The sequence below is a fragment of the Mytilus galloprovincialis genome, chromosome 5 (genome assembly GCF_965363235.1).
Source record: "Mytilus galloprovincialis chromosome 5, xbMytGall1.hap1.1, whole genome shotgun sequence".
Classification (NCBI taxonomy): Eukaryota; Metazoa; Mollusca; class Bivalvia; order Mytilida; family Mytilidae; genus Mytilus; species Mytilus galloprovincialis.
Window position 1 is genome coordinate 12,864,956 of NC_134842.1, and position 27,367 is coordinate 12,892,322.

At 31.8% G+C, this 27,367-nt stretch overlaps 2 protein-coding genes across 3 annotated transcripts in view; both read left to right on the forward strand.

The window, feature by feature from the left end:
• Nucleotides 1–26,751, forward strand: part of LOC143075173 (uncharacterized) — a 117,885-nt gene extending 91,134 nt beyond the window's left edge. For both annotated transcript variants that reach the window (XM_076250511.1, XM_076250510.1), the window contains exons 7-15: nucleotides 13,921–13,981; nucleotides 14,481–14,527; nucleotides 15,543–15,814; nucleotides 18,973–19,094; nucleotides 20,069–20,150; nucleotides 20,563–20,672; nucleotides 22,675–22,887; nucleotides 24,712–24,902; nucleotides 26,186–26,751. In XM_076250511.1, coding sequence (XP_076106626.1) covers nucleotides 13,921–13,981; nucleotides 14,481–14,527; nucleotides 15,543–15,814; nucleotides 18,973–19,094; nucleotides 20,069–20,150; nucleotides 20,563–20,672; nucleotides 22,675–22,887; nucleotides 24,712–24,902; nucleotides 26,186–26,630 — 1,543 coding nt within the window. In that variant the 3' untranslated portion in view covers nucleotides 26,631–26,751. The remainder of the gene's footprint in view (nucleotides 1–13,920; nucleotides 13,982–14,480; nucleotides 14,528–15,542; nucleotides 15,815–18,972; nucleotides 19,095–20,068; nucleotides 20,151–20,562; nucleotides 20,673–22,674; nucleotides 22,888–24,711; nucleotides 24,903–26,185) is intronic.
• Nucleotides 800–13,136, forward strand: LOC143075171 (uncharacterized). The gene is made up of 9 exons (XM_076250502.1): nucleotides 800–1,239; nucleotides 3,027–3,127; nucleotides 4,431–4,538; nucleotides 6,612–7,755; nucleotides 8,010–8,117; nucleotides 8,438–8,613; nucleotides 9,086–9,281; nucleotides 9,783–10,117; nucleotides 11,058–13,136. The coding sequence occupies exons 1-9, from the start codon at nucleotides 846–848 to the stop codon at nucleotides 11,829–11,831; spliced, it is 3,336 nt and encodes a 1,111-aa protein (XP_076106617.1). The 5' UTR covers nucleotides 800–845; the 3' UTR covers nucleotides 11,832–13,136.
• Nucleotides 26,752–27,367: the final 616 nt, after the last annotated feature.

Below are 27,367 nucleotides of genomic sequence, written 5' to 3' on the forward strand. Positions count from 1 at the left end.
TGTCCCAAAAACAAAAAAAAAAACAAAAAATCTACTTTTTTGCATTTTTTTCTTCAGTTGAAAATTTGTCATATCTTAGTATAAAGATTGCAATATTTTGGTACAAAATTGAAAAAAGGGACCTAAACATGCCAAAATGTATGATTTATTTTATGTGCTTTGACATGTTTGAGAAGAAGTTTATAGGAAATAATGTTAAAAGCTGCACACTTAAGTACAGTTCTTGCTAAGGACCATGCAAATTTAAAAAATTATGATACAAGATGTTCTGTAATTTTATTATATGCATACATTTTTTTGAAGAAGAAATATAAAAAATAATATATTTAAAATTGTACTGCAATAAAAATGCACAACAACTACTTTTTACATGAGATTTCTTCATGGTATTTGAGCCATTTTCCCATAGGATTGTACAGTGAAACTTGAACTTAAATATTGCAGTTGATGGACAACCATATAATTCATATTTTAGTTTAATACATCTAAAATTGATCATTTTCATAATTTATGAAGAGAAAACCGTGTGATAATGTCTAAAAGTTCTTTTTTGTAAATGACCGTTTTGAAATTTGAATTTCCCTCCAAACAAACTTCCTACAGTTACCTCCCTTTATCAAAAACGAAAATCAAACACCAATTTCTTATCTAAACTGATTTTCAGAACTATTTTCTAGACAAATCAGTCATGATAATGTATTTTATGATAAATCCAAAGAATTTTTTAAAGTATTGGACCTGACAACAAATATGTAGCAGGTAAATGGTGTTTGGTTAGAGATTATTTGTTTACATTAGCAATCATGGCGGCAATTTAGAAAATCAACAAGCTGACAGCAGAAGATATGTTTCCCCGTTGTAATATCGGGATATTTGTAAAAACTCAGTGTGGAACTTCCTCTCATTACCAAAATGAGTTGTCCCTTGTAAAACTATTTGATTGTAATCGGGATATATCAGGTCATTTGCATTCCCTGAGACTACCAACTGGCCAAAATCAGACAAAATGTGACACCCAAACAGAGGGTCAGCTGATTTCAAGAAGGGCAGGTGTATTTGATTATACGAATCTAAGCATATGTCCGAAACATAGGTATGATTTGGGGATCTATTGGAGGCCCAGAACAACTTGCCAGTTCCCAGGTCATGTTGGGAAGGGAAAACCAGTTCGAACAGTAACAAGTCCTATGAGTTATGGAATATGGTGTACACAGACACAGCTTGTGCATGCAGGATCAGGTATGAAATTTGGTAAAGTGCTAGTTCAAACATGAGACATCCAGGTGGACATAAATTTGGGGGTTGAGGGTCCCACAAAATAAAACTGTCAGGTTTACAATTAACAGATTAATACCGTATGTTTACATTTTATCAGATACATGTATTTTATGGAAGCAGGACAAATCGCCCCACTGGCAAATCGCCCCACTTTTTCACCAACTCGCCCCACTTTAAATAAACATGCCCTAAACTGATTTACCAAATCACCCCAGTTTTTAAATAATCGCCCCACATGTGAAATGGGATAAATCATGTTTAATATTACTTCTGCCAACTCGCCCCACTTAATGGAAAACGGTAATGTCTAGATTAGTATATAATTTTCATGTCTGCCAACTCGCCCTACTTTAATGAAAACTATCTACACAGAATACAAACAAAGTTAACCAAAATTTATTTAATTCGGTTACTATTATTGATATACTGAAATTATAATTCTAAATATAACTTTTGTATTGTTGGAGAATAACAGTATTCTTGTAAGCTTAGTTATTTGCATAACAATTGAAAAGAAACCTGTTAATTGTATCATAATGCAATATATATAAATGTATTTTATTTATTTTTATTTGATGACCAAACCTGAAGTCTAATCCTTGATTTGCAATTTTTCATGGCATTTTTTTTGAAAAAGTCAGTCTGATGATTTATGAATGTTTTGTTCATCAAACTTGTTTAAAAAATGTTATTCAAGAATCCTTAAGATCCTCTAGAGCGTTTTATGCAATAAAAAGGAGATATACATGTATATATGCCGGACTTGATTGGGAATTTTGAAAAAGGGAGTTTTATTATCATTTTATCTTTTCTTCTGACATGTCTGAATCTCCCCCTTCTACCATGGACATATTGTCTGCCATCTCATGTGTGAATCTATACATGTGGATGTTTCCTACCTAAATTAATGTTAGGAGTTTGGTTGAGGTACAAATGACAACTCAAAATTGGCACATGCCCATCCCCATAAATTGGGGTATGATGTTAAATTTATCGTTTCATATTTTCTCAAAACAGACTTACAAGGTACATTTAGCATGATGAAAATTTCCTTGTTATATTACTAAAATGTTGTTCTCAAGTCAAGTGAAATTTGTTTATAAGTACATTTTACATGAACGTTGTGTACATACAGAAAACAATAAACACCAATTCTGATGTGATTTTAAAACAGACATACACAAAAATCTCCAACAAGAATAAAAAGTTGGATAGTATTCGTTTAATTGTATGTATACACACTCCTTATACATGTAATAATATAACTCACGTCTTCAATTTTTTTTATAATGGAATGAATGGCAAAGTAAGGAAATATTTGTATGATGTGTTCCTGAGGTTAATATTATGTACTAAAACAAAAGAAATATTTTCGTTACTGTGTCAGGTGTAAATCAACCATGCCTGCTTGGTTAGTACGTACATGTACATGTATATACGCTGTACCGATAATATACCATTATTATATTGTTGAACATGAAAACAAAGAGTTTTAGCATGGAGTTATTCACACACATACACAATGATACACTTTTAATGTTTTGCACTTTAAAAAGCTCATACAACATAACAACAAGCGCACTAAAAGTATAGCAGTTTTGCAATAATTCTATACATATATACACATGGAATAAGAAGCGCATCATTTTTTTTTTATTGGGTGAACATTATTTAATAACTTTTTATTGCCTATTAATTTAGATTCATGTACATGTCAATGCTATTCACAATTTAAATTTGCTTTTCAGGAATATGCAGAAAATGTATAGATGTTTTCAAGGAGATTGTACCAGACATTACTGTATACCAGACAGGTTTAAACAGTATCACAGATAGTAATGATAGTGAGGTAACCAAAATACTAACCTCAAAGTCTTTTTGTGCTCAAATTTATTGTATCATCATTCTGACATGTAACCTGAGTATAAAACTTATAAAAAAAGACACATTTTTTTATTTCCTTCATGTCCTTTAACTTTAGTAAGCATGTTTAAATTATAAATATGAGCTACGGCCTAAATTGACCCTAAATTATTTAACTCTTTCTTGGCTTAAGACCCTTTTATACTTATATGGTATACTATTTGTATTTTTTTTTCCATTGAAAGTACATTCAATACACATATAAGAATTAAAATTTATACAAAGTTTAAATTGCTGAAAAATATTACATCTTCATGTTAAAGTACATGTACTCTTTCATTGGAAAACCTTCATTTTTTGGCACCGACTCATATGAATATGACCTTTGAATAATTGTGATAAGTCTGATAAATCAAATGAGTATTCTATTGCTTTGAATACATGATATGTTATATATTTAGGCATTTAAAAAGTATTTTTATGCAATATTTTAATTTTTTAAGCCTCAAATGTTGATAGTTGAAATTTTTCTATTTGAAAATAGAATTTATGATATTGTCTTTAATATACATCCTAATGCCATGAAACTTTATAAGCAGTCTCATAATTTATTAAGGCTTTGGTCATAACAAATTTTATTAAGATTTGACAGCTTTTTCTATCCTATTAGGTCTGAATACACAGTTATTGTCCTTTGATTTTTGTTGTTCACTAATATATTCCTAAGTGTGGACAGGGTGTTACTTGCCATTTTTTTTTATACCCCTTCCAAATGTATGTCTTTGTTTTATGCCCCAAATAGCAAGTAGGGGAATTGATACTATGAAAAAAAAAGGAAATTTTAAAGTAAAGTAGTGATTTTGTCCAGCAGAAAAGGTTAAAAGTTAGCACTTCGGAAGCTTGTCAAAAGATGTCAAGACCCTCTCACACAAAATTATCCATATTTTGAGTTAGAGCCAATGAAGTTTTCCATAATTTTGATATGTTTTGTCCCAAAAGTAGTAAAACACACTGTAAAAATATTATTGAATTGGTTGGATTTTTTAGTTTTCTTTTATGGTCCTAAAGAATTGCAAATAACTGTGTACTCGGACCATGTACATGTATATTTATGTGATACTGTATTGAAATTCTGTACAATACAATATTTTTTTAAAACTCATTTCAAATTGGTCCTTAATGAAAATTTTAACCTGTGTATATCATTGTATATGCCATTTTCTTTCTAAGGCAAATTTAAAACAATTGAAATTTGTTACAATGATTCTATGCTTAATGTATATTTATAGAAAGAAGAGGCAGCTGAAGAACATAGTTTTAACTTTACCAGTGACAGTTCCGACAATTTTTACAATTTGAGACAGAGAACAAATGTATCATACCACAATGAGTTGGATGTGAGTGAAACTTTTTTTCAAGAAAATTATAAATTTGGTTAATAGATAATGTGAACTCTGACTGATCTAAACAAATTGTCAATTAGCATGAATAGTAATTACGTCCATCTGTAACATAAACAGGTCACATCGACCTACAGGTATATTGCCCACATAAATGACTTTGGTTAAGGTCCATATCTCAGCAACTACAACATGTACAAGTCATAGAGGAATAATCTTGGGACTGTGGTAGGATTGCAAATGAAACTACTCTTTACAAAAGACCAAAATGACACAGAAATTAACATCTATAGGTAACCATACTGCCTTTAACACCATATTGCCTTTAACAATGAGCAAAACCCATACACCACAGTCAGCTATAAAAGGCCATGAAAAGACAATGTAAAACAGTTCAAACGAGAAAACTAACATGTAGGTTAAAGTTAATCACAGTCAAGGCGTTAGCCATTGTTTTTTTTATTCATATTTAATAAGCATACATGTATCAAAATTAAAAAACAACTATGACCTAGATTTACTGAGATTATGAATAACTGATTTCTTCTATATTAAAGAATTACTGAATGTACACCATTAAATAAGTCTGCCAAACAAAGTTTGGATACTTATTGTTTTTGCTCAGTTTTTTTTTTTAATATTCTTCTTCTTCCTCTTCTTCTTCTTCCGCCACTTTAAAAATAAAGTTGTCCCCAGCAGTTCTCCAAACCCGCTTGTCAGATTTACTTAGTATTTCATAAAATGTTAGACTATTATAAAGAGGTATTTGGGGGGGGGGGGGATAAAGAAGGGAGGGGTTTACTATAGAACCCTATGGGATTTGATTTTTTTTAATTTTCAAATGACTATAACATGAAAACTGTAAGTGATAGACACACCTAGTCTTCAGAAACGATCACAGGACAGGTCCCCACCCCCTTCAATTTTAGAATATACTATGTATTATCTTGTAAACGGTAGAGATCCCCACCCCTAAACCATATATATTCGTGTATGGGACAATAAAACAATTTAAATGAAATAATGAAATAAAAGGGAAGTACCTTTGGGGGGGGGGGGGGGGGGGGGGGCTCTTGTTTGAAAAATTGTTAACAGTCGAGATCCCCACCCATAAACCATATATATTCATGTATGGGACAATAAAACAATTTAAATAAAAAAGAAGGGAAGTACCTGAGGGTCACCCCCACCCCTCTTGTTTGTAAAAATTTGTAAACAGTCGAGATCCCCACCCCTAAACCATATATATTTGTGTATGGGACAATAAAACAATTTAAATGAAATAAAAGGGAGGTAACTGGGGGTCACCCTCGACCCCTCTTGTTTGAGAAATTGAAAACGGTTGAGAACCCCACCCCTAAAACATATATATTCGTGTATGGGACAATAAAACAAATTAAATGAAATAAAAGGGAAGTACCTGGGGGGTCACCCCCAACCCTCATGTTTGATAAATTGTAAACAGTCGAGATCCCCACCCCTAAACCATATATATTTGTGTATGGGACAATAAAACAAATTAAATGAAATGAAAGGGAAGTACCTGGGGGGTCACACCCAACCCTCATGTTTGATAAATTGTAAATGGTCAAGATCCCTATAATTTATTTTTTCTTGAATGGGACAACAAAACAAATCAAATGAAATATAGGTTAAGTCCATGGGGGTCACCCCACCCCCTCAATAAATGGTCAAGATTCCCATCCCTAAACCATATATATTCTTGTATAGGACAATAAAGCAAATCAAAGGAATGGGAATAGCGAATTATGGGAGCTTTGTTTGGGAGACTTCATAACAGCATCCTGTTACAATTACTTCTTGTTTTATTTCCTTTCAACAGGCAAACCTCTTTGATTTCATTTAAAAATGCAGAACAAAAAAAAATTGAGTTCGTTCTAGAACAACTTCTTGCTAAGCCTGGAGCTCACTCTCGGGAGACATTGCAGTTATGAGTTGTCTCCAGTCTGTGGAAATGTATAAATAAAAGTTTATCTATAATTGCTCCCTGTTTTGTATTCTTAAAAGATACTTTGCAAGCTATACATGTAATAATACTTTATTTTTTAGGACATTCTAGAATGTACATCAGAGTGTACCCAAGCAACCAACTCACAGACTTCCAACTGGAGTGACAATATCCAGACACCGCTTAGCGAAATTAATCAAGCCCTGAGTACTATTGGAAGAGGATCTATTAGTCCACTAAAATTTCAGCTGTCAAAACCTTTAGATGATGTTAAGGAGAGTACACTACGATATATCAAGAGGAAAGCAACAGAATCTATTGATGTGTTGTTAGAATCAATTGCACCAGGTCAATCTTCAGATTTAAAGAAATTGATTTTCTCAGAGGGTATTAAGAATTTGAATGAACCAGAGCAAGACTCAGAACTTACAAAACTCATACTCACTTTGTTCAATGATACAAATAATAATACAGTAAAATACCAACTATTATCAATGATTGCTGAAAAATATACCAAAAGAGAACTTCAAAATATGATACCTGGATTAACAGTATACAAGATTGACCAGGCTAGGCAATATGCTTCTTTACATGGACCAGGTAGTACCATGAACGAAAAGGCAGAAAAATTCCATCGTTCAAGAATGGAACCTGAAAAGCTGGAACATGCCTTAAGTTTTTTCTTTGACCCACAGTTCATTCAACTGTCATCATTTGGAACCCGTGAACTCAAGTTAGAAAATGGGGATAAAATAATGATTCCAGAAGTGGTACGATCAACATGCAGCTCAAATTTGGTAAACATGTACATTTCTTACTGTAAAGAGAATGAATTTGTTCCATTGAGTTCTTCTACACTCTACAAAATTCTTTCTTCCTGTTCAGCAGCCACAAAAACAAACCTTCGAGGTTTAGATAATACTGCTGCAGATGGTTCTTCAGCTTGTGATGATCTAACAGAGCTAGTAAAGAATATTGCCAGTAAATCTGTGTTGACTAAAGATGAAACTGACGAAATTTTGCTGCAAATCAAATGCTCTAAACTTTACATGAAAACAGATTATAAATTGCATATAAAACAAAATGATGAGTGTGCAGACCACTGTATTAACTTGGCACTTAGTGACCCTAGTGATGCACTCTTACAAAATCCATGCCAACACACACACAATATCAAGTGTGACAGATGTGAGCTGTTCCCTGATCTTATTAAATTACTGAAGGAGAAGATTTCTAACACTAACGGTATGTACCAAAATTGAAAAAAACTAGCCAGTTCTTTTTTTGACTTGTAAGTAAAACAATTCATTGTAAAGATTTTTTTTTTAAGTGCAAAAATGAACATACATGGTATAGATATTATGCCATATCATGGGACACCTATTCATCGATATCTGTTATCAATATTAATTTTGTTGACTTTGTATTTCTGCATAAAACTTACAAAATTTTTGTCATACTGCTGTTCACAACTTTATGAAATTTATGTTCTTTTTCAGTGTATGATCAAGAACAGAAATGTGATCTGCTGAAAGAAATGGAGATAGCTGAAAGTAAGGTGACTGATTGGAAAAGCCATGTTTTAAGAACAATTAACCAAGATGAAGGTACATATTATGTAGATATCAATGCTAATTTCATTTTTTATGAATTGAAAGGGGCATAATTATAAAAAGTTATTATAACAAGATCAAATCAGTCATTATAAACTGAATGTTTATGAATATACTGTATATTCCATATTTATGTTTAAAAGAACCAAAGAAAGACTTGGAACTTACAAAACTCATAGTTACATTTTTACTTTGTTTAATTTAGTTGTTTCTTCTTGTTATATATAAATGTGCTGAAAAGACCAATAGAATATTTTTTAGATATGTGATTTTTAATCCAGAACACTCATTTCAGTTTTAATTATTACTTGCAGGCAGAATGAATCTCCTGGAAAATTTGAATCCAAACCAGATGTTAATAGTGATGGATTGGGCCATGAAATTTTTACCATCACTACACAGAGAAAAACAGTCAGACTTCTATGGACAGAAAGGATTCAGTTGGCATATTTCAGTGTGCATTTTCAAGGACACCAATGGGAAACTAAAGGTAGTTTATCCTTGCTGGACTTTATTATTATAACGGTATTGAATGTAAACTAAAGCAAAGAAAGTTAATGTGCTGACAACAGTTTTTAATTTGGCAACATTCATGCCCCAAATTGTGTATCCAGGGGCTCTTAAGTTTTCATGTTGTCCATCAACAATTAATCTTTTTGTAAATTTAGTCAAATGTTCATATCCCAGCAACTATACATGGGATATATACAGATGCATCAGGAATAAAAGGTCAGTCTCCATGCAACATTGATCAATGTGACCTACATTTGCCACTTAATTGACTTATATTAAAATTTATGTTTGTATCTCAGTAACTTTACATGATAGGATCCCATAACCTAGTGTATGGATGCATCAGGGATTGTAGGTCAACATCAAGGTAAAATAAGTTCACTTTGCCTTTCTCATTTTAATAGTATTCTACTGACCTATAGGTTAATTTAATGTTGTTTCTTTTTCAGCATGAGACTTTTGCCCACCTGTTCAATTTAGTGAAACAAGACTGGTTTGCTGTGGCATCAGTTTTAGAAAATGTTTTGGTGAATGTCAGGGTCAGAATGCCAATTATCACTGAAGTATTTTTAAGATCGGATAACGCTGGATGTTACCACACCGGACTACTATGGCAGGCTATTCATGGGATCAGTGAACGGACAGGTTTGTGCAGTTAATCATTTATGAATACATAGTATGATCATGGAACCGGTCTACTGTAGTTTCAGGGCCAACATCAAATATGCTTGATTGACTGGGGATAATTTTATTGAAACGGTTTTATATGAATTACAGGCATGACATTTAATGTAAGTTGGATATACATTTTATCATCTAGTTTCATATTAATGATTTATTAACAGTGAAATTATCCTGCATCTACATGATGACCTTGAGCTGCCCAGATTTTTCTTATAGACTCCTGGTATTCCATTCCTCACATTCATTTGTGTAAAGAGGGGGATATGACCTTTATTGGGACTCCGGGATCATACAATTTCTAGTTCAAAGTATACATAAACGCTACATCACAGACACACAAGGTGATAACAATTTCAGTGATATACAAAATAATCAGCCCAAACAATTTCTTGTACCACACTCCTTAAACTAAATTATAGACTTTTTATAGTGCAATATATTTGATCTTGTCATTATTTTCAGATATTTTCATCCAAAGATATGATTATAGTGAGGCACAGTCTGGGAAATCGTATTGTGACAGCAAAATCGCGCACATGCGACGAAAGATGAGGATGTATGTCGCATCAGGTGGAAACATACAAAACCCTGTAGATATGAGAGATGCGATTTTAAGTGGAAAAGGGGTAGTAGGGTGCAGAGTAGCAGTTGCTGAAATAAATACAGAAAAACAGCAGATTTTTAGCCATAAATGGAAAGGGGTCCAAAATATAACGAACTTGGGGTTCATGGCAGAGAAAGTTATAATTTGGAAAGCCTATGGTATTGGCAATGGAAATTCTATTCCTATGTCAGAGGTATTATATCTTTCATTACATTATTGTCTTACCATTTTAGGCAGTTATATAGAAGTCATCAAGCCCCTTTATATTGATTTTATAAACACAACTTCAATTACACCTGTGGGGGATAAAATTTGTTTATAATAACCATAGAAACATGTCTATTTGAAATTTTTGAGGTCTGAAATAAATTTCTTGTGTACCCTGAAAAATTTTCCCTACCAGAAATATTTTATTGCATAATCTTGTTTTGAATTATTTTTTTCATTATGAAAATTAAGGACTTTCAAATTGTTGGATTTATATACCCATCATAAACAGATATAATTGTCATCCTATTAAAATATGTAAATGTCTGAATTGGTAACAGCACACATTTTGTTTAAATGTTGGTCAAGATGGAGTACATTAGATGGAATGCTATAGGGGAGCAGGGACATCTTGATTGCATTAACACATTCTGTCTTTATTTGTATTTTTCTGATTTTCAGCTTATTATATATATATCAAAAACTGTAATACATAAAAAATGAATTTAATTTTTAAGTTATATATACTGGTTATTGGTATGTCAAAAACTTGTGCTGTGTCAAATTTACCAGGATCTATTAGTATTTCAAACTATGATATAGTGTCTATACTTGTTCATGGTTCAGTATTACAGCTGTGCTCCACAGAGCATTACCTTTTGTTTTTCGTAAAGATTCTCACTAGAATATTAAGAAAAACATTGTGACATATATATGTCAGCTTCATTATGATGTCACTTACAAAAAGAATTCAGTTTCAGGCAGAAATTCTCTAATGTATCACAACTTTTCCTATATACTCAAGATAATTTTTGACTTGACCTTTTTAACTCCCAATATTCTATTTATTTTCAATTAATTGTATTTATACTACATATTGCGGAATTCTCAGAAAAAATTGCATTGAAATGTCTCTTTCTTTTCAGGTTAAAAAAATGTCTTGTGATCAAGAAGAAACAGCTTTGATAATCACACATGATTTTAATGATATTATACAAACAGGCAGTGTTACCTTACCAAAGAAAAGAGCCAACCCAGTCCAATCAGAAGACAACGTAGAATTAGAACAGGAAGCCACAAGAACTGAGGATTTAGAAAATTTATCTAACTCAAGTTCTTCAGTTTTTAATTGCTCTGAAATCGGCTGCACCAAACAATACCAATTCTTCTCCAAACTACAAAATCATATAGAGTTTGGTCGTCATGTTTACAAATTGGAAAGAAAATCAACGTATGATGACATCAAATTAAAATGGGCAGATGTTTGTAAAGATGTTGATATCAGACTGAGAAATTTAGAAAAAGTCCAAGAATCATTAAATGAGATAAAGGAACACCAAGTAGATTGTGGATGGGCTCTTAGAAAAGGGAAAAAAGTTATTAGGCACTCAAAAGCTGTGAAAGATTATCTTTTACATCTTTTCACCATTGGACAAACTACAGGGAAAAAAATTAGTCCATCTGAAGCAGCCTTGTTGATTAGAAATAGTCGGGATGAGGAAGGAAGAAAAATGTTTCAACCAGAAGAATACCTCCTTACATCACAGGTGGCCTCATACTTTTCTAGACTGGCTTTATTATCCAGGCAGAATCAGCTTTCAAGAAGAGAACAGGACAATTTGAATGATGAAGACTTGGCTGCTGTGTTGTCATCCATTGAGGAAAATGAAGTTCGCCAAAACATTCTTCAAACACATTGACACATTTCTTATTTTAATGTATTTTTATATAGGTTGTATGGACTTTTGTTATGGGGGGGGGTTATACTGAACAAAAACATGAAAAGGGTTTAAAAATCGGTCATTATCCCTTTTGAATGAAGTTTGGGAGAAGATTTTATAGTTGTCTTTTGTCCATCCCAATTATGCATGGTTCTCAATAAAGATAAAATAAAAATAAATCCCCTCTGAAACTATGTAACAGAATTTCATGAAACTTTGACAGTAATAAGAACACAAAAAAGATATTTCAAATCCCTGAATTTTGTTCGGGTTTAAGCTTTTTGAAAATTCCATAAATCTTCAACTGAAACAATTTGTCAGATCAAATCCTGAAACTCTGCTCAACTCCTGAAACAACTCGGGAGAATTTCATGAAACTTAGTAGTTATTTAGGACACAGCTGTGCATATTATCAGAAAATTTTGATCCCATGAAATTCTTTGAAGATATATAGCTCTTTAAAAGTAAAAAAAGATATTCCACATGCAGTTTGACAGAGCAACTTCTTTGAAGCCATAGAACAGATTTTGCAAAATTTGATGATTTGTTACAAAAATTATGTATATTGAATTAGCTTTCTGTGACTTATTGCATAAGTAGGTTTTTTTTGTCCAAATGAAACAATTGAATAGTGGAAAAGTTGCATTTCTACACAAGAAAGCATTCTGAAGACAACTTTTTCCCCAGTAAAGCTAGTAATTACAATGTATAGAAATAGATATAAATTCATAAATTTGGGACCATTTAAGGAATTGTCTTATAAGAAATTAAAAATAATTTACTTCAACACAAACATATATAAGTATATTATTAGTGTGCTCATTTCTAAGTAAAGACATTAAAATTTGGCGGGAAATTAGATTTATCTGGATTTTCATTGCCATTGTATTGATAATTTCAGTCTTTCCATAGAGGTTGAAAATCTAACTAGAGTTGTGTTATTTGGTAAATGCTTTATTAAGATATATAAATTTAACTGAGAAATTTTGAAATTAATGTAAAAAAAATTCTGGTTTAGTGATCGATATAACCAAAGGGTTTCCAAAATTTCCAACCAAAAATTTATCAGCAGCATCCTTAAATGTTATTAAAAGTGGGAAACATGATATATAATAACCTTCTTAGCATTGTCTGATCACTACTATTTTCATATTTGATTGTTTATGATGTATAGTGTAATGAAAACAATCACAGTTAATCTCTTCAGAGGAATTGTAATTTTGATATTTTTTCTGAAATATTGATTTTTTATGCACAAAATAAATTATTTCATGATAAAAGTCACACGGTTTTCGTTATTTTTTATTACAAACCAATATATGAACTGTATAAAATTCAAAGGTTTGTAGATGTACTGGCTCCATCAATTTTTTTTTAAGACTTTGAAGTTCGGTGAATTTCATGAAAATATAGCCAAATGGCTTTTTGAAAATCAACAGATATTAAAATCACCAAAGAGATATAAAGGCAAATCTTTAGATATCATCTATTCACTTGAATTTCATTCTTTTAAGTTGTTAAATGATATTATATCCTAAATCAGATTAATATTTGAGATATAAATTGATTTTTTTATGTTTAAAAAGTGATGAAAAACAAGATTTTTCAATGAAAAACGGCAATTTTTGGATTTATGGTTTAAACACCGTTACCATGGCAACGATTTATTTGCAGATTTTTTTTTAATGATAAATCATAATTTTACACTTAAATAGATATGAAAACCACATTTCTTTCTAAATATTAAAATTTAACTATATCACCATTTGCTTGATTCTTAGGAAGACCTGTACTTAATATGACATATCTATAGAATACATATAAATGCATTAGATCTATCACAAGACTTTGTACTCTGTCTGAAAACTAGATAAAAAGAATCCTGATCAACAGACTTTTGTTTACAGATGAGAATTAAAACACACATATTTTTATCCTGGATGTCAAATAAAGGAGTATATTTAAAATTCAAATTCAGGAAAAAAGAAAAGTAAAAAAATCAAATTCAGAAGCACTTAACAATTTCATCGGGTTTATGTACAGTTGTAAATTTTACATTTTGTTTCAGAACAATTGAACTACAGGAAAAACAGAGAAAATTAAAAGAAGATCATCGAGAGCATGCTCAGGTATGATGATTTATATGAGTGGCTTGAAAAAGATCACTTCACACTTTTGTTGTCTGATTCAACTAATTCTTTTATGATTTCTGTTAGTTTTAGGTATGAGTTTGGATTTTTTTATTGTTCAATTGTATACATTTTTAGACATGTGCCCTAGTTACTGACAATAGACCATTGATGTTTGGAAACTGATAATATTAAATATAAAATACATATATTCTAATGTCTTTAGTTTTATGTGTCTAGTCAGAGTTTTTCACTACTTTTAAAAATATACTGAAAAAAGAATAGACATTTCCATTTAGTTGCACTAACATCAAAGTATATCCAACTACTGTTATTTCTATTGCAAAGCAGGGTAGACATATCTCTATGCCAATTTTTATTGAGTTTGTATGTTCGATTAAATATTTTCTAAAAACCTTTAATTTTTTTTTATTTGCAGTTAATTAAGGAAATATATGTTTATTATTATACTACATGTATCTATAACTTATGATTATAGATGTTACAGAAGAAACATGAGAAATTAAAAGAAGAAATAAAGAGAAAGTTAGTATACATATGATAGTTCATGTATTTAAATATTTTAATTTCAGTTAAACATGTTAAATGCTTGTTTAAACTCAGTTGCTTGACATGTTTAGAGATCTGTTTAGTGATCATTAAAACAACCTATTGTCATGCTGGAGGAGTGACTCTGGTACCTCTAATGACTTTTGTTATAGCACCATTACAGCTGAATGCATTGAGTGTGTAAGCAAAGGTAATATCTTTGGTTAACTTGCTTGCTAGCTGAACCCTGAAGTCATTATAAGATAAGGTATTCTACCCTCTTTTGGAAGTAGTCTAATCCTATAGACAGATAGATTGGTTATCTGTAGGACTTGTCTATACTCTTAAAGGAGGGTAGTTTACCTAACTTAATAATGCCTTCACGGTTCAGCTAGCAAGCAAGCTAACCAACAATATTACCTTTGTCTACACACTCAATGCAATTGGCCATAAACTTATTATCTATATGTCTTACATGCAAGAGATTATAAGACAGATGCCTCATTTTTAGATATCATTCTGAAATTTAGGCCATACTGTTAAGAAATGAACAAGATTCAAAATTCCAAATAAGTTTTTGAATTATGAAAACTTGAAATTTTATTTAATTTTATAGCTAACAGGGGGGAAAATATGAGGTATCCATCCATGACAATAAAATCAGAACTTGCACAATAAAAAACACCAGAAAAAAACAAAAGAACAATACTTTTATTGTTATTCTATCTCAAAGTCACAGTGAGGCCTTCAACACTGAGCAAAACAAATTCTCACCTTACTGCAAGTTTAAAAGACGGGTGAAAGATACGAGAGGGACATTCAAACTCATAGATCAAATATTGACTGATAACGCCATGGCTAAAAAAGAAAAAGACAGACAAATAATAGTTCACAAGACACAACATTGAAAACTAAAGACTAATCAACACGAACCCCACCACATACTTAAGACCGCCCTGCCACTAGTTTGAGCAGAATTTTTGCAATATGAATAAGTATGTTTTCATTGTAGAGAAAAAGAAAGACAGGAAAGGATCCAGATAGCCCAGACTATAAGAAATGATATAGCTACTTTACTGGAGAGACTGAAAACTATGTATGAACAGTTTACACCCAAAGACAGGCTACCTGAATCTCTGAAAAAAGCACTTAATTTAGTCAACAATAAACTGGCTGAAGTCTCACAGATGGCTTCGAGAGATGTTGATACAAATGAAGTTGTTAAGATGACAGAAATTCTCAAGCTTTGCCTAAATGCATATGAATATATGAGAAAAGAATATGGTAGGTTTTTTTCAAGCCTGCGACCTTTGTCGCAGAAAGCTCAACATAGGTATAGTGATCCGGTGTTAGCTAAGTTCTTAAAAGCTTTATGTTTTAGAAGGTGGAAGACCTCGATGCTTCATACTTTGTATATAGTGTTACAAAGTTTTCGTCAGTCACAAGTTCAATGTCCTTGACCTCATTTTCATGGTTCAGTGACTCCTTGAAAAAAAAGTTAAGATTTTTTGTAATGTCAAATTCGCTTTTATTATAAGTAATATGATAACTATATTTGGTATGTGCATACCTTGCAAGATCCCTATGCCTGTTAGACAGTTTTCACTTGACCTCGACCTCATTTCATGGATCAGTGACTAAGGTTAAGTTTTGGTGGTCAAGTCCATATCTCAGATATTATAAGCATAGGTCTAGTATATTCGGTGTATGGCAGGACTGTAAGGTGTACATGTCCAACTGGCAGGTGTCATCTGACCTTGACCTCATTTTCATGGTTCAGTGGTTAAAGTTAAGTTTTTGAGTTTTGTCTTTTTATGCCCCACCTACGATAGTAGAGTGGCATTATGTTTTCTGGTCTGTGGCTCCCTTCGTCCGTTCGTTCGTTCGTCTGTGCGTCCGTTCAGGTTAAAGTTTTTGGTCGAGGTAGTTTTTGATGAAGCTGAAGTCCAATCAACTTGAAACTCAGTACACTTGTTGCTTTTGATATGATCTTTCTAATTTTAAAGCCAAATTAGACTTTTGACCCCAATTTTACAGTCCACTAAACATAGAAATGAAAGTGGGAGTTTCAGGTTAAAGTTTTGGTCAAGGTAGTTTTTGATGAAATTGAAGTCCAATCAACTTGAAACTTAGTACATATGCTCCTATAGTATAATCTTTCTAATTTTAATTTCAAATTAGATTATTACCCAATTTCATGGTCCATGAAACATGGAAAAGGATAGTGCGAGTGGGGCATCCGTGTACTGTGGACACATTTTTGTTTTATAATACTATATGCAATAGGTCAACTATATTTAGTGTATGGAAATATTTTATGATCTATATGTCAGTCGTGCAGGTTTAATAGACCTTGACCTCATTTTCATGGTTCATTGCTCAGTGTTAAGATTTTGTGTTTTGATCTGTATTACTTAAACTATAAGTAATAGGTCATCTTTATTTGTTGTACGTAAGAATTGCCTGGCATGGTTCATCTGGCCTTGACCTCAATTTCATGGTTCATCTGACCTTGACCTCATTTTCATGGTTCATTGGTCAATGTGTAGTTTTCTTGGTTAATGTTAAGTTTATGTGACAGTTGTAATCTATACTCTTAAACAAGAAGACCTCATTTTGTGTGACACTTCTCTTCATTCCACAATAAATTGATCATTATGACTCTGTGTCCTATAGGTATCATGCATATTCACAATTGTCATCCTTTATAATGATTATGAAGTTTGAGCTGTTTTGGGAGAAAAACAAAAATAATGACGTCCAGATATTGTTTCTGTCATCCGACGAAAACTTATAAGTCGTAGACTTCCGTTTAGGGCTGTTTTACTATACACAGCATTTTTACTTAGGGACAGGCCTGCCGACAACTATTTTAACATTTTTTTGCATACCTTGAATAATTCATACTTATACTTAAACAAAGTGTATTTGCTATTTACTATCAATTCTAAGTTTATCCACAGGGGATACTGATATATTATATAGAGTTTATCTTTATAATATATCAGTGACTGTTGTGGATAGTTAGTAAACTTGGAATTAGTAGTAATTTAAATAGCAAATACACTTAATTTTTAGTATATGTATGTTCATAGTATATAGAAAAACAGAAAACAAAAAATAATGGACTTTGGGGAAAAAAAACAGAGGGCAAAAAAACAGAGGGCTTTTTTTCCTGTCACTACGGTACCAACAGGCTTAGACTGTTGATACCTCAGTTCCCTAAATTCTCCATTCATAAAATCTTTTTTGGAAAATTCATTCTTCAACAATTTATATACTTCATCACTGACTAAATGCCTGTGATTTCACAGGTGTGTTCTAGTAAAGCTTTATATTAGGACTATCAACATTATATCAATGATTAGTAAAAAAGGTAAGACATTTCAGCGTGTTCACTCTTGTTAGAAATGACTGTCATTAACAACAATATACTCTGATTGGCTACAGCTTGATGTGCTTCATGCTATGACTTACTAACAGTACAGGGTTGAGTTCAATATCGTAGCAGCTAGTATAGCCGCTATATCTTAGTTGAACGATATGCTATATATTAAACTAGCCTATCAAAATGAAGTCGTTAGTAAGAACCTTTCCGACACCATTTTTGATTTTCTAGACAGCAAGAATATTTGTCACAATCTACATCTATTTAGCAGCTAGACTAGCAATATGTTCAATAGCCAAAGTCTAGGTAGTGCTACAATATTGAACACCACCCAGATTAATTATTGTATTTCTGATGGTGTTAGACTGTCCCTTGTCTGTTGATTGACTCCTTATTTTCTAACCATTGCTGTTTCTTAACCATAAGATTGTTTCTGGTAAATAGGGAGAATAGCTACAATCAAATCAAAGGGTGATATTATCTTTCTACTCTACCTATAAAAACTGATATCACTCCATTAGTTTAATATGAGAAATTATTACTAACAAGAATGTGTCTTAAGTACATGGATGCCCCATCCGCATTATCAATTTCTATGTTCAGTGGACCATGAAAATTAGGTAAAATCTCTAATTAGGCATTTAAATTTGAAAGATTATATCATAAGGAACATGTGTACTAAGTTTCAAGTTGATTGGACTTCAACCTCATCAAAAACTACCTCAACCAAAAACTTTAACCTAAAATGGGACAGAGGGAAGGACGAATGAACAGACAGACAAAAAGACGAACAGATGGACCCACAGACCAGAAAACATAATGCCCATAAATGGGGAATAAAAAGATCAAAGCAAAATGTTGGAAATTGCAATAAAATGTCAAATTGCATGTTTTTTATTGTTCAATTGTAATGTTTCTTCACTATATGTAATTATAACAAAGTGATTTGAGTAGGTATGTAATATAAATGAAGAATGGCCACTGGTATTGTGAATCTAATGGTTTATGAATCAAACATACATTTATCATGTTTATAATGATGATTTTTTTGTAGATGAGTTAACAAAGAAAATAAAAGAAGAACAATCTAAAGAGGAAGCTGAAAAGAAAGCCAGAGCAGAACTAGAGGCCAAGGCCAGGGCTGAAGCTGCCGCTGCTGCTGCTAAAGTTACAGTTGTAAGTCTTATAATAATTAACTTAAGGTGGTACCCAACACTTTGACTAAAATTGATTTGGCTCGTTTAATTTTCTTTAAATTTTGACAAAGTATTTACTTTGACCCTTTGAAAAAAATATAGAAATTTCAAAAAGTTTGAACCAACCGCTTTATCAGAAAAATTACACTAGTTATATAGCAGTTTGATGAACACTTATTTTGATCATTGAGAAGCTTGATATTCCCTTAACAACACAACGTAATCAAAACGTTTAGCTGATTTTACAGAGTTATCTCCCTGTAGTGTTAGGTACCACCTTAAAGCAGGTCTCTTATTTTGTCTTGTCTCCCATGAAATACTCTATGGACATGATATAGTATTTTATTCAAGTATTGAGGGGCAATATGAACAATATTTAAGCTATGATTTGATCATGTTTAGTACAATACAAATTGCAAAATAAGTAGCCTCATTGTATTTTTGGAAACATTTATAACATTTAATCAATTTGTATGGAACAAATAGCATGCCCTAATAAATAAAGACTCTTAACCATCCAAAATATACAATATTTACTGAATTAGAGCACTTTTTCACAGCATAAGGCCTAGGTATCCAATGAAAAGTTATATGAAAAATTAAATTTAGTGAAAACTGGTATACACTTAGGGACGACATCAAAAGTTCAATGAAGGATAAAAAACTTAATTCATATAGTTTTTTCACAGACCTCCCTACCCCTGTCTTAACTTAATTTGGGAAAAATTGATTGACCAATAAGGATATATGTAAAATTGATGTCAATTTATACAAAACTTGCAGCAATTTGACACCCCACCCCAAACTATTTGAATTAAGTTTTTTAACCTTCATTGATTTTTTTATGTCGTCCCTTATAAGATTGAATCATTACTTAGTTTTAAACCTTTTTCAGATTTTGTGATTTTTATTATTCTATATGATTGTGGTAAACCTTTTATTCATATTTTGTAGGTCCCTCCAACACCAGGAGTACCATCCACTCCTCTTGCCACCTCCACACCAGCACCATCATCAGCATCAAGACCTGCTACAGGTTTGTATCTACGACTTTGTGAAAGGATCAAAATATAAAATATCAATAAGTCATATATTTAGACATTCTACCTACATTTACTACTACAAAACATATTCATATAATTTATTCAAAATTTTGCAATCATTGGAATTTTTTTAAATATTGTATTGGTTAAGTTATTGAATTAATCATTTATTGATGGGTTCAGTGAAAATCTAGTGTAGCTATCAAATCATATCCAACTTTCCCAGAAGTCCTTGATTATTGTTCAAATCCTTGAAAGTACAATTTATTACTTCAGTCTAATCGTTACTAATAAAATAAGGCAACTTTAAATATAAAGTGATGTTTTACAGGATATTTAGTTGATTAAGGTATAGTATTATGTCATCATAGTATCTAACAAGTCCATATGTTTGTGATTTTACAGAGGCTGTGTTAAGATGTGTAGATCAGAATGCTTTCACACAGTATACCAACCTCCAGGTGCTGATAAAGAAAGCTGAAGAAGAATCTAAAACATTGTTCAATAATCCACAGGTACTTATCAGTTATGTTATCAACCAATGTCAGATTGCTGTCTCTTTGACAAATATCCTGTTCATACCTGTCAACCTGTGACGATGAAAATGCAGGTCATGACCTGCATTGAAGAATCAAATCTCAGGTCATAACGCGTACGAACTTTTTCGAGCTGAATTTCAGTATTTATGGTACATTTTCTTGTAATGTATATCAAAGATACCGAAACATCAATGCATGTTCACTTTGTTAAGTCATTTTAAATCTTATTGAATATTATTCCATTGCACTTTTAAAAGATTTTTATAAATTTGTGTAACTCAGTCTTATGTGCTTTACTTTATGAGTAAAAATACTACAATCATCAAACACTAGAATTTAATGTAATTCTTAAATGTTTGAGACTAATGACTATGTAGCCTTTAACCATAATATTTTACCTTTAACAAGGAAATTAGACTATAATAAAATACAGTAATACAGTTAAAGGAAGTATAAATGTAAAAAATAATTTTCAACTTTTTAAAAAAAATTGTATAAAGGTATAAAAATAATGAAAAATTATTTTTCAATATGTATATGAATTTTATATTTTTATGATTTAATCTTTTTCACCCATAAAACGTAAATATAAGGAATAATTTTGAATGGTGAAAATAAGGGGAAGTAACTCTAGTTCAGTTTGTAAACCTTTACGACCTAAAGCTAAGAAAATTGGTGTTAATTAACAGTGTGTTTGACACCAAAGCTGTCAAGTGAAGCCATGCACTTAATGGGTCACTTAATTTGACAGTTTACATAGCTAGATGAACTTCCTGTTCATGGAAGAATTACGAATTTGCCAGTATTTCAAAGGAATATTACTTATGAAATCAATCTCAAGGCTAAGAAATACGGGTGAAATCGGGTCATTTTCGGAATTCCCGGGTTATTTCAATGACCCGTCGGGTGTTCCAGGTGATCCCTCAGAATTGTGAAAATCTCGGGTCACACCCGCAGAATACGGGTCAGTTGACAGGTATGCCTGTTCCAATCTCAACTTTATCTGACATCTGTTAAGTTTTTTGATGTTTTATTTTAATACCTATAAACCAGCAATACCTTTTACCCTTAGTTTTCCTACTTTTCTATATTTTAGCAGTTCGTCTTACTTTTATCATCATAGGCGAATCCAGGGGTGGCCATGGGGGGCCAGGCTCCCCTTTTGTGGGAAAAAATTGGTTGATTATATAGGGAATCACTGAAGCAGGACTCGAGACACCCCCCCCCCCCCCCCCTCCTTTAGTAAAAGTTCCTGATATGCCACTGATCATTTGATTCAACTGTGGTGAAAACATTGATTTTTGACATAAAATGGTTTTTAAGTCTGAATAAGATGTCGTTAAATGAAATGGGAGCCTTATATACAAGACTGTGACAACTTGTACAGAAATTACTTTTATAAAACTCAACTTTTATCCTTCAAATGAAATAATTAAGAATCTAGAGAATTCCAAATACACATATATTTTTTAAGAATGTGTACATTTCACTTCAGAAAAAAGGCATTGCATACAAACTCTATGATTAAAGTGCAAAAACTGACATAAAATGAACTTTACTAGATGTACAACAGCAACATATTTTAATGCAAAGATTATGAATAAAATGTGATGTAGTGTACATGTCAATGAGACACCAAGCCAACAACACTAATTGAAAGGCATATGAAGGTCAACATAAAGTCTTCAACAATAGATATGAATTATTGAATTTGGATATTGTGATTGTTGCCACTTTATTTATGACTAGGCCATCTTGAAATTGCACTGGGGTGAGAGATTGAATTCCATGTTGACTGCCTAAGTCTGACTTTGAGATGAGAGGGAGAAAAGCAATGAAAGCATGAATTTTTCCTTTTGTCCATTCTTGAAAAATTGCAGTAATAAATGCACACAAAAATTTCTTAATCAAATTAGTATATTTTGATTCTGTTGTCCAACTTGTGAGACATACCTCTTGTAAACACTTTCTATTTCAGATGAAGAAGATGAAATTCGACATCCAGAAATCCATTAACACTCCTATCAACAACATATCACCAGTGAGTGGTGACCATCTGAATGACCAACTGACCAGACTATTGACCTTGCTAGCTGGACGGACAGTAGATTTGTCAGGAAGACGATTCTCCTTGTCTGTCTGTCCTCAGGCATCACCATTCTGTAAATACTTGATCGCCAAAATGGTTGTGGTAAGTATAGTCATTGTGCTAAAATAAAGAAAAATGGTATATTCGTTAATGTTATGGTCTAATGGAGAGGGTTGTTTTTCTTGCACTGAAAAAAACATGAAATATGACATAATTTCACTTAAAACATGAAATAATAACTGTCATGAACTTTGCACGAAAAAAAGACCTTGATATAAACTTTTTGTGACTGATTCACAGTCTTCCTGTATATATATTAACTCTCTGTTTTACTTGATATTTCTTATTAGGATACACATTTCTGAAATAAATGACTTATGGCTTCTTAAAAAGTATATAATGATCTTTTGAACATTTAAAATGCAAATATTCCATGGACAAGAAAGCAGTGTTTTCCTTTTTTCACTAAGGTAAGGTGGGTGTTGAAATAAAATCACTTGCAACCGGGTGGGTTTTTTTTAAATATCCAACCGTTTTTTTTTATTTACTGTGGGTGCACGTGGGGGTCACAAATTAAAGATTAGTATAATATTCACATTTAATGGAGTTGAACAAACATAAATAGAAGTAGTCATATTAATTGTCAAATATTCTTTGATTGATAACAGATGGCTCTTGCAGGACTCCCTCCTCCTGCAAATGCAAGTCCTTTCGATCCAGGTTTCTGTCCTGTTTCTTGCTTTTGTGACATATTTGTGGCACACCGAACAGTAGTATCCTTCCTCTGTGACTATAAACCATTTAAAGTCTTGCTCATATTTGTCTTCACTCTCATGTCTTTTCCGTTGTTTGGTTGATTTTTTTTCAATTTCCACAACTTGAACATTACTATCAATTTTATTTACCGTAACTTATTTGGTCTGATATTTTTTTTATCATCATCGTCATCTGCCTTTCTTTTTCCTCGATTGATAAATGAAAACATTGAAATTTGACGATTGGACGCTATCATTGTCAATGCAAACAAATCAGCGAGGCGCGATTAGTATTCAAATTTTAACGGTACGGAACCGAAAAAATCCGGAATTTGAAAAAAAAGGCGACCACCTCCTAAAATTGAAAGGTGGTCGGCTTTCAAAAGAAGGTGGTCGGCACACCCGGCTTAAATGCCAAATGGAAAACACTGCAGACGTGAAAAGGGCTCGTTATTCACTCTTTGTCTTGAAATTGGTAAAAAGATCAACGTGCAATCAATTTTTAATTGTTCTTTTATCGTTCATTGGCAATTTTATTTCGCATTCTTCTGTGCAGATACACCCCCCTTTATGCCCCTCATACTTTGATGACTATGTGAACATATTACATTAAACAAAAGAGTATTACCTTTATGTAAACATAGCAAGAATCCTATGAAATAAAATATTTATTTTAGTGATGTTTAATTCCTAAAACTGTTTTTCATTAAGAAAAGAATCAATTTATACATATTTATTTCTATCTGAAGGATTCACTGTGTATCATATGATAGGTTGTTTCTTTAATTTATGTTGTTTCTTTATATTACATTTTATAATTTTATTTTATTAAATATTCCAACTTTTTCAATACAGACTTGTTCTGAATGCTGTATTACATACATCAAAGGTGAATATTGGGCCAATATTTCCAATACGGACTGGCAATGATGTGAATATAGGGCAATATTTCCAAAACGGACTGGTAATGAATCCTGAATTACATGCACAATATATGTTTACATGTAATTTAGGATTCATTTCAAGTCTGTATTGATAATATTGGACCGGGCCAAAAATCAATATAGATCACATGATTTATATGACCAGGACAAAATCACCAGTATGACACATGGCTGTTTAATCTTATTATATTACATTTTATAATTTTATTTATTATGTTCTCTTACAGAAAAAAGGAGAAGAGCAGGTATCTGCTTTGCACAGTTCAGCTTTTGCTATAGCAGCCGTTACTGTTGGGTTGTTAGCTGAACATCCTGACATTCTCCCCATGCTACTGGGACATTTTCACCAGCTGTGTCCTTATACAGTACCGTACCATATCAGTAAAACTGATGGACAATCTAGGGAGGATTTTTATAAGTAAGATACAAATATAAAATTGAAATAATTCTATCTTTCTGATGAAGCAAGCCCTTTTGTTTTATTCAAGTATTCTTACTGTAAACACAGTTAAAAAAAACAGAATGATTTGAGATAAAAACTAATAAAGTACATGTATTGCACACATAAAAAACATATTAGTCGTTTTAAGACATATAAAGTGCTTCAATTATAAAAAAAAAGCTGTGGTATCATGGTATGATTGCCAATGAGACAACTCTCCACAAGAGACCAAAATGACACAGAAATTAACACCTATAGGTCACCATACGGCCTTCAACAATGAGCAAAGCCCTTACTGCATAGTTTTTTAACCCCATTTATTTCCCAGAGCTCTGTAGTCATGATAGACTAGAAACAAATAAGATAAGAAAACTATATTTTGATTCAGTATGATTAAAACACAAACATTATCTCTTTAGAGCTTTGTACCGAATATATAAAACAAAAACACATAACATAAAACAGATATACATACACATATAGACATAGAATGAATATGAACTTTTTACCGAATATATAAAACAAAAACACATAACATAAAACAGATATACATACACATATAGACATAGAATAAATATGAACTTTTTACCGAATATATAAAACAAAAACACATAACATTAAACAGATATACATACACATGTAGACATAGAATGAATATAAACTATTCATACCTGCCAACTTTTCAAAATGACCATGGGGATTTACGTGTAAGATGGCTTTCATTGTCCTGAAAAACCTTCATGGGGACCTTCAAATGTATTTTAATGTTGAATTTTGGCTTCTTAATTCATATTTTTAAAAGCCTAAAGCCGTTGTAAGATTAACTGTTTTGTTATAATTGTGGACACAATTGTTCTTTTAAAATTTCCATTTTGGAGCTTTAATGGGGGAAATCCCCCTGCAAATAGTGACAGTTGGCAGGTATGACTATTTACCGAATGTATAAATCAAAAACACATAACATAAAACATAAAACAGATATACATACACATACAGACATAGAATAAATATGATATACATGCAAGGCAATCAAAGCATACATGAAAATATCTCTTGTGTGTAATTATTGTGTAAAGGTGCATCTGTAAAACTATAGAACATTATAGGAAAATGTATGAATGAAAATTCATGTGTAAAATATACTTTAATGAAAAAGCAAAACAATAACACAAAAAATACAGACGACATGTAAAGTGCAACACTAATATGCATGTATAATAACTGGATATCTGTAATTTTCATTATACTTCATGTTTCAGGTCTTTAGGATATAAGTATGATTCTGAAGGAAATGCAGAAAAACAAGATCAGTTTCTCAAAAGAATGTCAGGATTAATGAGACTTTATGCTTCAGTCATGGTAGCTCATCCTCCAAGAGGTCCTAATCCCTATGGCACTGAGCATGCCTGGGAATGGTTGTCAATGGTGATGAACATTGAGCCTCTTCCTGATATCACAGCAACTATGACATTTGACCTGTTAGAGGTCACAGGACATGCTTTATACAGAGATTATAGAAAACAGTTTGTAAAGTTATTACATGTTTTAGCAAAGGAATTTTTCCCAAAGTTAAAAAGAATGGCTTCTCCAAGTGGAGGTGGCCCAATTTCAAGGTTAGAAGACTTTTTGCAGAATAGTCTTAGAAAAAACGGAAACATACGACCACCAGAGGGCTTATTGAATCAGCATTTTTGGATGACTTGATGAATGTTAATTTAGTCAGATATTGAATTGTTTAACATAATCATGACATTATCTTGTTTGTATCAAACTTTAAATCATTCAGAAATTTATGACAAAATTTAAGAATACAATAATAATTCATTCTTCTGTTTTTGATAATGTGAAAAAGAAAATTATTTGTTTTTTAAGATGTAAATCAGCATGAAAATGCAGTAAAAAAACCTATCTATTTTATTTATATTATAATGTTTTTTCATCCTTGAAGTTTGAATAAAACTGAAGTAAATTATGAATATTATGTAAATTGTTTGCATCTAATTATGTAGTCTCTCAAACCAAAGATTATAAAATTTGTATATTCTGCTGCATTTATAAGTGAGGGGAATTAAGATTAAAAGCAAAGACGGGTTTGGCTTAGAGTAATAGAATAATATGTGTAAATGGATGACATTATACCTTCAGTCTGCAACCTTGTGAGCTAACACATTAAATATCTGTCTGGTTGTCAATATAGGACATCAAAGCTAGTAAAACAAATATATTTCATTAATGAAATTTTTAAGATACATATGAATTACTGCCCTTTGATGTAAAACGTTAGTCATATAATTGAATTTCTGTCTAATTTCAAGATAATAAGCAGATTGTTACGTAGAGACATTTTTCAGATGGTATTTGTTAAACAAATAAAGTTCTAAAAGTTATTTTACAGAGGAGGATATTTATAGTGATATTTGCAGATACAGTATTAAATGGCA

What these genes read in the sequence shown, in the direction of transcription:
- LOC143075171 (XM_076250502.1), top strand. Translation starts at nt 846, where the DNA reads ATGTTTCCCCGTTGTAATATCGGGATATTTGTAAAAACTCAGTGTGGA. An exon ending in GCTTGTGCATGCAGGATCAG is followed by an intron (nt 1,240 to 3,026) that starts GTATGAAATTTG and finishes TTTGCTTTTCAG; the next exon opens with GAATATGCAGAAAATGTATA. An exon ending in ACACCAATGGGAAACTAAAG is followed by an intron (nt 8,614 to 9,085) that starts GTAGTTTATCCT and finishes TTTCTTTTTCAG; the next exon opens with CATGAGACTTTTGCCCACCT.